This window comes from Gallinula chloropus (assembly GCF_964237585.1).
Source record: "Gallinula chloropus genome assembly, chromosome: 3".
Taxonomy (NCBI): Eukaryota; Metazoa; Chordata; class Aves; order Gruiformes; family Rallidae; genus Gallinula; species Gallinula chloropus.
Genome location: NC_140087.1, coordinates 77,597,389 through 77,610,633, shown reverse-complemented (window position 1 = coordinate 77,610,633; position 13,245 = coordinate 77,597,389). Strand labels below are relative to the sequence as shown.

Sequence of the window (13,245 nt, the reverse complement as noted above, 5' to 3'; positions counted from 1 at the left end):
CTTCACGGGCAAATGTGTGTCAGTATAAACATGTAGGTGTGTTTGCATGTCTCTTGCTTTCTCAGTCTGCATTCAAATACAGGCTTTTCATTTTCACAGTTACAAATTGCGTTTACGCACGGGTTTTATTTCTTTGGTGTCTCTGCAGCTTCTTCAGGAAGAGGAACTCAAGGTACAAAACTTTTGGAAAATATTAGCCTTTTAATGACTACAAATATTAAATACTATCCTTAAAAAATATCTCAAATCAAAAGCTATAAACTCTTGGATAAATTCTGTTCCTCAGGCAGGCAGAATAAAACCAACGCCGCTGCCAGCACATCCACCGTTGCCTTCATGTCTCCCTCTCCACACCTCTGTGCCGCTGCTTGAGCACTCCAAGCCTTTTCTCAGCATTCAGCTCTTAAGATGTCACTGAGGTTTTTTGCCACATGCTGAGGTTGGCTGGCAGCGCACTCCTGCAGCTTGGAGCCCATCAGCTGGTAGAGGGCCACTGCAAGCTTGGTCACCACAGCCTTGATGTTGCCACTCCGCACAGGCAGGACGCTTCTTCCCAGGAAGAACCAGAGCGTGGGCAGGCCGTAGCGCTTGGCAGCTTGGGGTCTCCGGGGATAAACCCATGTCACAAGCTCTGTCAGGCAAGAAAGAAAAGCTTCTTATCAACCAGCAAACTGCTCCCCGCCTTTATATAATATAAGTAGTCCTCTCTAGTCTTTGTTGAGGTTGTACTTGCTTCCATTCCTTGGCCACTTGCTGACATAGCAGGCCACTATTATGAATCAATTGTCAGCTGCATTTAGAGTGTGCCACTGATATAGAAACAGACAACACATTCCTAAATGCTCAGATCTGTAGTACAGACATGGAGTGTCCGCAGGTTGGGCTGAACAGTCTGTTTCTCCTGCTCTGTCCCCAAATCCGGCCTTGCACAAAACCCTTGCCTGTAATATCTCTGTTGAGTTTTCACCTGTTGCTGCAGACCCCAGGCTCTGCAGGATTCAGCCTCAAATGTTTCAAACAGGACAATGAGAATCCTGGGATAGCAAACCAAACTGACCATTGGAAATGCTAGTTACCACATTTTTTTCTAAAGGGTGGTTCTTCACTGTAAAAAAGGGACCTCTCCGGATCTACATGACCTTTACTGTACCATCCTTCAAAGAGAGGAGCCAGCCAGGTAGTTTTAGCCCCTCTCTGTTCTGGATGCAGGTCCTAAGATGCCCCAGGGAAAGCTCAGTGCTGGAGCCCAATTGCCATCTTCATCTGAGAGTTGCACATCACTGCGGAAGCCAGACAAAACCCTGCCAAATACATTTTGGTATATGCCTTCTGCAGGAGGGACATGCTCAGCAACTTCTGGTGCTTTATCAGCTGTTCCACTATGACAAGGCATTCCCTCTAAATAGTCCCTCCAACACTTCTTGACTCAGAAGAGGAGAGCAGCTGCAGCAGGTGATACCTGAGATGTGTGCTGTGACGTCGAGCAGAGCTTGGCCACTGAGCGACCGCACTCGTTGGGCCAGGGCTTGCAGCATCAGCGTGTTATCTGAAAGAGAAACAGTCATTTCTGCTCACTCTTCTGAGGTTCTAAGGCACCAAAATTAAAGAGGGGGGGAGGGGAGGGCAAGGGTAACGGCACTTTCTACAATAAAATTCTTCCGGTTTCTGAGTCCTTTTCTTCTGGTTTTCCTCAAGCTTACTTTGAGGATTATGAAATTAAAAAAGGAAATTTCTCCTTTCACATTTGTCAATCCAAACCTGAGTGCTCTGCAAGCAGCTGTGTTAAACATTGCACATCAGAGCCCTCACAATTGAAATCACATGTAAGCAGTGAAGAGCTTGAACCTCCTGGAGCTTTGCAGAAGCAACCTTCTCTCTCCTCAAAGGATAAGGGTGAGAAAGCTGACACGTCCCCATGTCCATAACTGTTGCCTGCATTGGTCTGCAAGAGTCCAGCCTCACCAGTTTGATCAGCCAAGCAAAGTTTTCCTTGCAGCATCAGAACTTTTTTCACAGACAGCACAAGCTATCAGCAGACTCGGGGTTGAGTTGGCTCCGAGGCAGAGGAGTCAGAGCTCAGCCTTACCTAGGTGAGCAATGCATGCTTCCAGCACCTTCGTGGCTGCAGCATAAATCCCCGACTGCTTTGAGTTCAGGTTCTCAGTGACCGCTAGCACCAGGGAGACCAGCACTGGGTGTAAGGCATCTCTGAGCATGGGTATCATCAAAGCCAGGACCTCTAGTGCCTGCTGGTTCACTTTTTTGTTGCAATCCCGAAGTCTCGGGCCAAAAACATCAAAAATCTGTTCAGAAAACAAAGAAGATGAAAGCTGGATTCAAATGTCTTTCTTTCAAGAAGGGATGTAGAAACAAGTACCCAGCAAGATAACCGGGTAACACAATCCTTCCTGTCAGGGCAGCACTTGCTAGCACAATGTCACTGCTTTCCCGGGGGCTACTAGGGGCTGGGAAGGGCCTTAAGGGGGAAGGAGCAGTAGAGATCCCCTATGTACCTGGACAATGTTGTTGGAAAGGAGCTGGGGGCTGCTCTTGCAGTACTCTAGTAGGAGCCCCACTCCCTCCAGTCTTGATACAAAATCCTTGTCTGACAGGAGCCTGTAAAGCTCCTGCAGCTGGTTGGTTTCTTCCGCAGTCCGAAATGACCTGTGACACACAGCCCGACGGGGTAAGAGGCGTCTGTCAGAGCCACATCTCAAGCTGAAAAATAAAAACAAGGTAAGACCTTTTGGTGGCAATATCTTCAGTTAATTGTGAAGAAAACATCTCAAGGAGACTTCCTAATGATGTGATGTCATCTAGATCCTGATCTGAAAAGCAGCTTGACCTGATGACAGTCTTGGTGTGAATGGCAATGAATAGCTACAGAAAAAGTCTACATTGAGACATCTGTTGACTACAGCTGCTGAGGAATTGTCTTGATGTTACCATTTGTGGGTCAGAAACGAATGTAGAGGCCAAGCCACGCACACGGAATGTGCTGTTTGTGGGATCGGCATCTTTGTTCTAGAGTAGGACTTCTCACCAGACCACCCATTCAAAAAGGATTCCGCTCAGATAAGAATACCCTAATTGAAATTCCTTGGCCCAAGTCAAATAACAAAGACATGACCCTCTCACAGCCTCCACCACACTGTCCTTGCCACTGCACTGGGTTTTCCTCTCAAGGGTTCTGCAAAACCCTATGAGAACTTGTGTTTAGCTTAATGCAGTAGACATTTTCTATCACAGAAGGTTTGATAGGGCAAGGCAACAACCTCTGTCCCACCTCATCTCTACCAGAAGGTATTTCCTGAGTAAGAGTCTGTTAAAGGTTGTCATGTGCTTTGTCAGATAGCAGATAGAATGGAAGTGCTCGGTACCCTCCATCAGAAGGCAGCTCGTCCTGAGGCATCATCGAATTGCTCTTCCTAGGATTCTTGTGGACCTTGGCAGATGGAGGCTCAAATTTATGACCTACCCCCTGTAGAAAAAAAAACATGAAGCTATAGAATATCAAATAGCAAAGTACTTACTTAGAACACTTAGAAATATTGGATAGACCTATTCTATGAGAATATTCATATCGCCTATTCAGAGGCGATGCATTGCTGGACCTGATATGGGCCTGGCGAAGAGTGGGATCAAGACACTGAACTTTAAGAGAGCAAAGTTTAGGCTGTTTAAGGACTTGTTGGCCAAGATCTCCTGGGAGGTGGTCCTTAGAGACAGAAATGTTGAGGACAGCTGGCTACGCTTTAAGGATGCCTTTCTGAGAGCTCAAGGGCTCTCTGTCCCTCTGAATAAGAAAGTGGGCAAGAGGGGCAGGAGGCCAGCATGGCTAGGCAAGGACCTGCTGGTCAAACTGAGGGAAAAGAAAGGCAAATACAAGCTCTGGAAGCAAGGGTGTGTAGCCTGGAAAGAATACAGGGATGCTGTTCGGACTTGCAGAGATGGGATCAGGAAAGCCAAGGCGCAGATGGAACTGAACTTGGCGAGGGATGTTAAAAACAACAAGAAGGGATTTTACAGGTACATTGGCCAGAAGAGACAGGCCAAAGAGAACGTACCCCCATTGGTAAATGAGAAAGGAGAATTGGCTGCAACTGTTGAGGAGAAGGCTGAGGTACTGAATGAGTTCTTTGCCTCGGTCTTCTCTGGCAGCCAGGATTCTCATAATTCTCAAATCCCAGAACCTTGCATCCCTAGAATTCTAGGTGGGAACTGGGGGAGCAAATCACCCCCCACTATAAGAGCAGAGCAAGTCCGTGACCGCCTCATGAGACTGAATGTCTACAAGTCTATGGGGCCAGATGACATGCATCCCAGGGTCCTGAAGGAGCTGCTGATGTGGTTGCCGAGCCGCTCTCCATCATATTTGAAAAGTCGTGGCTGTCAGGAGAGGTCACTGGGGACTGGAAAAAAGGTCATGTCACTCCCATTTATAAAAAAGGGAGCAAGGAAGAGACAGGGAATTACAGGCCAGTGAGCCTCAGCTCTGTGCCTGGGAAGATCATGGAACAGATCCTCCTGGATGCCACGTTGGAGCACATGAGGGAAGACCATGTGATCCGGGACAGCCAGCACGGCTTCACCAAGGGAAGGGCATGCCTCACCAATCTGGTGACCTTCTATGATGGAGTGACAGCTTCGGTAGATAAAGGGAAGGCGACTGATGTCATCTACTTGGACTTGTGCAAGGCCTTTGACACAGTCCCCCATCACATCCTTATCTCTAAATTGGAGAGATGTGGATTTGATGGGTGGACCATCCAGTGGATAAGAAACTGGTTAACTGACCGTAGCCAAAGGGTGGTGGTCAATGGGTCTATGTCCAGGTGGAGGCCGGTGACAAGCGGTGTCCCCCAGGGGTCTGTCTTGGGACCGGTTCTCTTTAACATCTTTATCAATGACATCAATGATGGAATTGAGTGCACCCTCAGCAAGTTGGTGGATGACACCAAGCTGAGTGGTGTGGTTGACACCCTAGAAGGAAGGGAAGCCATCCAAGAGGGATCTTGACAGGCTGGAAAGATGGGCCCGGGGGAACCTAATGAGGTTCAACACTGCCAAGTGTAAGGTGTTGCACTTGGGACGGAAGAATCCCAGACATAGATACAGACTGTGAGAAGAGCTTCTTGAGAGTAGCCCTGCTGAGGAGGACTTGGGGATTCTGGTGGATGAGAAACTTAACATGAGCCAGCAGTGTGCTCTTGCAGCTCAGAAGGCCAATGGTATCCTGGGCTCCATTAGAAGAGGGGTGGCCAGCAGGGGCATGGAGGGGATTGTTCCTCTCTACTCTGCCTTCATGAGGCCCCAGCTGGAGTGCTGTGTCCAGATCTGGGAACCCCAATACAAGAAAGATGTGGAACTGTAGGAGAGGGTTCAGCGGAGGGCCAAGAAGATGATTAGAGGGCTGGAGCACCTCCCCTTCCAGTACCTAAAGGGAGCTTATAAGCAGGAGGGGATTCAACTTTTTAAAAGAGCAGACAATGGCAGGACAAGGGGGAATGGATTAAAACTAAAGGAAGGAAGGTTTAGATTAGATATTAGGGGGAAGTTTTTTACAGAAAGAGTGGTGAGATGCTGGAACAGGCTGCCGAAAGAAGAAGTGGATGCCCAGTCCCTGGAAGTGTTCAAGGCCAGGTTGGATGGGGCACTGGGCAAACTTGTGGAGATCCAGGACTGAGGTTGGTGGCCCTACCTGTGCAAGGAGGTTGAAGCTCTATGATCCTTGGGGTCCCTTCCACCCCATGCCATTCTATAATTCTATGAACACAAGTAAAAACCAGGATCAAGGCTACCAAGACATGCTTAGGGAAACGTAGAGAGGGAGAGATGCCAGCGATTCCGGGATGTCTACTCTTTGTTGCCAAAAACCCAAGGCTGTAGGTGTTACAATAATGGGCAGCAGTAGACAATCCTGAATTCATTAGTCTTGAACACAAATAGGAATAATGCAATCTGGTACGGAACAAGCCTTCTTAAAGGGAATAGTGGGAAATTTTGTCACTCTCTGGAGGTTGGCCCATTGTGTTACGAGTTGATTTGGTTCACACTCACTATGACTATTCCTGCAGAGTAATTGAAAAGGAATGGGATGGAGGGGGGGAATGGCAGCAGGAAAGCTAATTTATTCTGGATGCTGAATTGATGAAGGTTCTTCCAGCTCCACAGCACATGACAACACAGCGGGATTGTGATTGCCCTGTGCATCTTTTGTATATTTGCAATTTCTCCTTCCCTTTCCTGTTTGGGGCTGATCTTCAGAATCCACACACATCATTTCTAACCATACTAGTTCCTTCACTGTCTGCAGATAAACAGGCTGAGGTGCAACACTTCATTCCCAAGATCAAAACGATTCAGTGGAAGAAGAAATAAGATCGGGTATCTATAATCTCACATGAGTATTCTCACTTCTTGCAGAAAAGAGGCATTTCTCCTGCCAAGTACTTACTTTCTTCTTGATTGTTTCCATGACTCGTTTCAAATCATGTGAGGGGCCAGACTGTTTCAAATACTTGGCAAAATTTTGATGACTCATCAATACATTAAGCATCTGCCGTCCATAATACCTGACACAGGAAAGAGAAAAAGGAATGGCTGCTTTTGCATCTGAGCGTTCCTCTCTCTTCTCCCCTGGCAATAAGCCAGGAAAACGCGCCCATGAAATAAGCTGAGATCTTAAACTCGTCACGTGTAATGCCTATTACCTATTCAGCAAAGAGATACTTAGTTCCACTTACTGCCACTGCCCAGGAAGCCACCCTTCTCTGATGAGGGAGAAACTGGGCTAAATCGCCTCACGCTTGCTAGTTACGATTCTGTACTACATGTATGCAGAGGGGCAGCTAGCTGCTTGTGTGTTCTTAGCATCTAGTAATGGGAATTTAAACTAAGAATCGAAGTCAGGGGGGGTTGGGTTTGGCGCTATGAAATTGTAACTGATCAAGATCGCCACCTTGTGTCCTGATGAGAATCCTGAGCGAGCCTCACCACCGTGTTCACCAGCTCGTCGGTATTAATGTGTTTGCCTGAGAGGAGCTTCTTAGCCCCAATTTTTTCTATCGTCGTCAGGAGGTGTTCAGCCGCACACTTCCGCACCATGACATTGCGGTGCCTGCAAACAAGAGAACAAGCACTGGAACAGAGGGAAAGGGAAAGCCAGGAGCACAGGCTTTGCTCACAGCATGCTCCCTGTCCTAGCTGAGGAGGAGGCATGTGTTCTCGCTGCAGCTTTTGCCACCTGCACAAGATCCTGGCCTCAGATAAATACAAACGTTGGCATTTTACAAAGGAAGGGAAAGGGAGGAATTCCAGCTCCCTGGACTATGTGACAGCTCAGTTCCTTTCATTTCCCTCTGTCTGAGAGGCAATTCTGGGAAAGACAATTCATCCTGACCGGTCAGGGGGCTCCCAGGACACTGACAGAACTGCAGCAGGATTCAGGCTTATCCCACCTGTTTATCTCCACTCTGCTTTTGCAGGGGCAGGGAGCAGGGGCAGCTTCTGCAAGAAGCAGCAAGCTGCTACTGCAGGCCCAAGAGAGCAACCGCCAGCCGGGCTCAAGGCCGGACGTGCCACTGAGCAAGGCCGAGCCCATGAGCAACGGCCACAGTGCCTCTAGGAATCACATTTAGGAGAAAAAAGCCCACAAGCAGCCGCTTTTTGCCCCCAGACAAGGGAGTGAGAAAATGTATCAAAGTCTGCAGGCACCACAGTCACCGCAGAGGGGTGAGGGGACAGAGGCCCATTGCAGGCGCCAGAGAGAAACCTGCAAATCTGCACAGCCGAGGACAAAAAATGGCAGGGGAAATCCCTGTGGGGCAGGAAGCTGCAGAATATCCAGCCACACAACCAGTTTGAGCTTTGGGAAGAGGTACGTTGCAATGTTTTGCCCTTTTCCAAAGCTGAGGAAAGGGTAGCGGTCGTTTTAGCCACGTTGTCCTTTCCAGAGGGTGGGGAGCCTGTTTGAAACAGGCCCGGCACAAAGATCTGATGGTCAGCACTTGCTTCAGCTATCCCTTGGGTGTCAGCCTGGGAAGCTGCCTGTAAAATGGCTTACCAGGTTAAGGCTAACCTGCAGCAGCACTTTGGAGAGAAAACGGAGCTGGAACGACAGTGATGGTCAGGCTCCTCTCAGCAGGGGCCCCGCCTGTTGAGCAGGCTGTGCTGCACCTAGCAGGTTCTCCCCCACACGCTCTGTGTGCCAGCAATGAACCTCCTTATTTCTCAAGTTAATGGGATAATGATGCTGGGTTTTAACTTGTGCCTCTGTGCTTAACACTGCGAAAGATCAAAGGGTGCTCACTGCTGGAACTGCCACTGTCCCTCCTCCCTTTGTGAAAACAAAGGGAGTGAAGTTGACCAGAGAACCTAACCACCGGGTTCATGCATGGTGCAGGAGAAAGGACCCTTCCCGACCAGCATTCCCCTTCTGCCTCCCATCCCTTCCCCACACACACACAAAGGCAAACGATAGCATGAAGAGAAGAACTACTTACTGGATTCCACTCGCCATGAGAGCAGTCATGGCTCGTGCAGGAGTCACATTCTGCACCATGAGCCCCAAGGATCGACTGGCTCCTTTCTGGATGAAATCACTAGAGTCCCCCGTCCTCTGGAGCAAGGCCTGACATATCATATCAACGTCATGGTCCATTTTCTTCTTCAAGGTCCTGAAGAGCTCTCCGAGTGTGCCAATTGCAAAGCGAGATACCTTGGACCGCAGGTTGTTCACCTGGGGAAGTCGTGAAGGGAAATGTAAGAATCACACGGTAAAGATACTCACTTCCCCCCAGGAAAAGGCCAAGGAAGCACAGTAAGAGCAAGCAGAAGAGACCACAGGCACAGAAACACACTTACTCTGACACAAACAACTTCACTTGTACAATACAATTTGAAGGAGACTGAACACCTAAGCACAAAGTGTGCTGCTCAGCCCATAATGCTTACTGCTTGGATTTTAGGCCCTTTTATGAAAACAAGCAAATTCATTAAAGCAAGGGTTGGGTTTTAAGATCGAGGGACAAGATGCTAAATAGCTCAAAGAGGAGGCAGACAGATGCCCTCCGTGCCAGTCAGGATATCTATATGTACAGACAGATCCTACAGAACAAGTGACATATTGCCATTTTTAGGCCTCATTTTCTTAATAGCTACGAGGCAGACACTGAGTAGAGAAGTAAAGGAAGAAGCACGTGTCTACGCCCCATGGATGAGGCACAGGGGACACAGTTCAACACATTGTTCTTACCTCTTTGCTAACTGCCAAAGAAACATCACGAAGTCTGGGAAGAAGGACTTCGGAGTGACGGATAGCCAGGCACCTGATGCTGAAGAGTCCCTTTGCATTCTGCTCCCTGAAAAGCCATTTCCAGAAAGATTAATTTTTCTCCCCACCCGAGAAGTAGGCAGCGCTCTCTGAAATGCCCAGGCTGTCAGCTTAAACAAAGGGAGTATCCTCATACAGCAGCACTCCATTACGTTGTGGAACTCATTGCCACAGGATGCTGGCACGTGATACATTCACTGTTTTGCTGGAACTGCAGGTGAGGACTGGGGACCCGTCCCCACTGCGGTCCCTGAGTGTTAACCCAGACTCCTACACCTCACAGGGCACCAAAAAGGAAGGGGGAAAAGAAAGGGGAGAGGGGCAAGACAAAGGGGCTGCACAAGGAGGCGCAGGACTCACATGCAGGAGGATATAGGGATGCAGATCAAAGGCTTATACTGGGACTGCTTTGGAGTGGTTTCACTAGTTCCCTTTGGACATCTGAGCTGCCTGGCCTCAGAGGCACTAGAAAACAAGCTTCTAATTTATCTGCACACTGACAGGGAGAAAGAGCAAACAAGGTGTTTTCTTACCAGTCATCGCTGCTGAGCCATGTCAGGGCATTGAGCAGCTCCTGCTGTGGTTCAGCAAAGGGTCTGACTTCACAGGCACTTCCCTCCTCTGCCTCCTCTTCCCAGTCCAGGAAGTCCAGAGCAGTGGCAGGCTTCGACCTCCCTGTTAGGACAGGGTCAGGCATCAGCATCGCATACCCCGGGGCAAGGCATCCCACCTGAGGAGCAGCTCCCAGGGCACAGTGTGATGTGTCACCCTCTGAATCTGAGAGTGCCTCTGTTTCCATTTGCTTCAAATGTTCTAGAACGCAGGGAGCTGAGTGCACATACATTTTAGCGTGCTCTTGGGAAAGAAGTTGTTTCTGGAATGAGGCAGTTTGTGCTTCTTGTGCAAGGAGAGAGCTGGTGGTGGGGCTGCAGTGGAGTGGGCTCACCTGAGGAATTGTGCTGGAACTTGCCACGCTGGCGGGTGACAGGGATGCTGGGGAGTGGGCACCTGGTGACACCCTTCCTGGAGGCAGAAAGAGAGCTCTGCTCTTTGCACGCATCGCTCGTGCTGGGGTCACTGCAAACTGCGCCCTTGATAGGTGGTAGGTGAATACCTGCAGAGACCAAAAAGGACCTTGTAAGTGGAGAGTGGTGGGCAGGGTGGCTGGGGGCTTAGAAAGGGCATTTTTTTTTTTTTTTAATTTGATTTTAATCTGTTGGAAGCAGCAGTGATGAGGTACTCCTGCTCTTACCTCTGAGGGCAGAGTGGTTCCAAAGAAAGTTTATCAATACGGCGAGAGGTGCTTTAATTTTTTAATATATATATATATAATTCCTCCCAGATGGAGCTAGGTCACATCCCTTTGTCATCCCTAACAACTCCAAGTGCACACTAACATGAGAGAGTGACCCCAAAAATCGTTGAATCGTAGAACACTGTGGGTTGGGAGGAGCCTTTACATGCCATCTAGTCCATCTTCAGCTACATCAGGTTGCTCTGTCTAACCTGACCTCCAGCACCTCCAGTGCAGTTATGCTTTCCCTCAGAAAGCATTAGGAAAACTCGGTAGGGCTTTTCTTTCTTTTGCTTTCCAGTTTCAGCGGCTGCACAGGGACAGGATGCGTTTCAACCAACCAACCAAACTTCCACAGTGCCACCCATGGGTCAGGATTCCAATGGTCATTTTGGGACAGCCACTCCCTGTACCTACCACCAGGTTGAAGGGTCTTCTCTTCATTTCTCCTGCCTGATCTTGGCCTTAAGAAAATGAAGGATAAAAGAATATGTGAGGAGAGAGAAAGAGAAGCGGGGTACAGCATTCAAGGAGCTAACCTCTCTTAGCATGGCCATTCTGATGAAGGAGGGGATGCAACCCATAAAACCAACACTATACGAGGCGGATTAATTGCCTTTACACTTCCAGTTGTTGATTGCTCACCAAGCTCTAGCTGAAACACAGGAGTCATTTTTCACTTTGGACTGTACCTATCCAATTCTGCTCTCTCTCCTTTTGCAGCCAAGCGCCTCACGCTGTTACATACATCCCCTCTGAAGCAGCAAGAGATGGGAAGGCAGTCCGGAGTCTGCACTGAGGGCGACTACCTTTATGCTGCTCCACAAGCCTCCCTTTGTCTGCCCACGCCTTAAACTGATGACAGTATCTTGTTCCACGTGGTAGTACCACTGCTGTCTCCCGAGAGTAATACTACAGCTCGCTGCTCTTTCACAAAGAAAAAGGGGTTTTGGAGTCCAGTGAGGACCTGCTTTTAAGGTACTCTTAAATCCTGCCTCCTCCTGCCCACCACCAGCCCTGATCTGAAGAGCGTTTGAGGCGGGTTTTGACATCGTGCTGGATCCACAGAGATACACAAAATGGTGCATGCAGAGAAGTTTCCCTAAAGATACTGGAGAGCTGACTGTGGACAATAAGCGCGAGGTGAACGGCTTCTTGGAGGATCAGGCGCTTGGACTTACCACATCTTCAGGGTCTCTTGGCAAGGCAGGTGCTGAGCCCTGTGGGGAGGGACTGCAGTGCTGCCAGGAGCCTCGTCAGATGGACCTGGTGACACAGGGATAGCGGAGAGCAAAGGCAGCAACTTCTCCCAAGGCCCACTTCTGCAGCACAGCAGAGATGCCTGGAAAGACCAGAACACAGCGCTCAGCCTGAGCATCCAGCCTGCCCCCTTCGACTCCCACCTGGCATCTATCTGGCAGGCTCCTTACCCTACTGCTCTGTGTAAGGTCCCTCTGCCTGATGAAATCACTTCAGGCTCCCCATGCCATTGCTAGGAAGGGGGGTGGAGGGAGCAGGGTGTGACGTGCACCCTTTCTTACTATCCCAAAATCCTTGTCACAGACAGAGAGCCAGATCAGGACCAGAATTGCCCCTTCCCATCACTTGCTCCTGGGCAGATCCATCGAAGAGAATGAAGGGGGGCCTCTGAAACCTAGAAACAGTACTAGAGAGAACTGTGCAGGGGGACGTGGCTCTAGAACTCAAGCAGCGCACTGTCCCGCTGAGCCCTTCCTTGGCTCACTCAGTGACTTCCCAGGGATTGCACCACAAGTGCTCCATCCCCAGCCCACGAACTCAGAGGCTCCATCACCCGGGTTGTGAATATGGACTGAGAAGAAGCTGCAGGTGAGGTCGAAGGGAAGAGCTGAGTTAGCTGACCTCGCGCCTTTACAATCAACCCATCTGATGAGCCGGGCACTCAAGATTCTTCAATCAGTCAAGGAAGCTCAGCTTGTTTGTATCCTTCATAAAGCCAACCTACTCTGACACAGAGCCAGCACATGAGGACCAGCCTCCAAGAACCATTTCTCTCTGAAATCAAGGTGCTTTTTACATTTGGCTGGGCCATCAGTGCATATTCCAGCCCTTCCCATCCTTACCTCCTTCTTCAGGGATCCAACAACTGCCACAAAACTGCAAGTCTGAGTCAGTGCTTCCGCCGCGCAGAGCTGTGTATCTGGGTTGGAAGTTGGGAATGCTCCCACGGTAGACAGCAACTGGCGCGTGGTACTTGTCTTCCAAATGAGGACAGCACAAATTGCTGAAATCTGCAGGATCTGATACCGAGAGGTGAAAACACACTCCTCTCCTCACCACCGCAAAGTGAAGACTGAGACACCAGTGGTGCCCTGGGGCTCTAAGCCCTAGCCTTACGTGACCTCACAGTACTACAGCACAACCACAACATACTCAAATTTGCATATGTGTTGCTAGTTGCCCATCCACAACCACAAGGTTTCTTTCCTCTCCTTTCATTGGATGTATTGGGTTGGAAGGGACTTTTTAAGGTCATCTAGTCCAAGCCCCCTGCAGTGAGCAGGGACATCTGCACTAGATCCGGTCACTCATAGCCCTACCAAGCCTGACCTTGAGTATCTCCAGGGATGGACCCTTC

At 49.3% G+C, this 13,245-nt stretch overlaps 1 protein-coding gene across 1 annotated transcript; it reads right to left on the bottom strand.

The window, feature by feature from the left end:
• Positions 1–389: 389 nt before the first annotated feature.
• LOC311189454 (TOG array regulator of axonemal microtubules protein 2-like) lies at positions 390–11,680 on the bottom strand (the record flags this gene model as incomplete). The annotated part of the gene is made up of 12 exons (XM_084261118.1): positions 390–631; positions 1,460–1,546; positions 2,087–2,303; positions 2,514–2,664; positions 3,381–3,481; positions 6,458–6,575; positions 6,962–7,120; positions 8,505–8,740; positions 9,257–9,362; positions 9,868–10,009; positions 10,281–10,448; positions 11,611–11,680. The coding sequence occupies 12 exons, from the start codon at positions 11,678–11,680 to the stop codon at positions 390–392; spliced, it is 1,797 nt and encodes a 598-aa protein (XP_084117244.1).
• Positions 11,681–13,245: the final 1,565 nt, after the last annotated feature.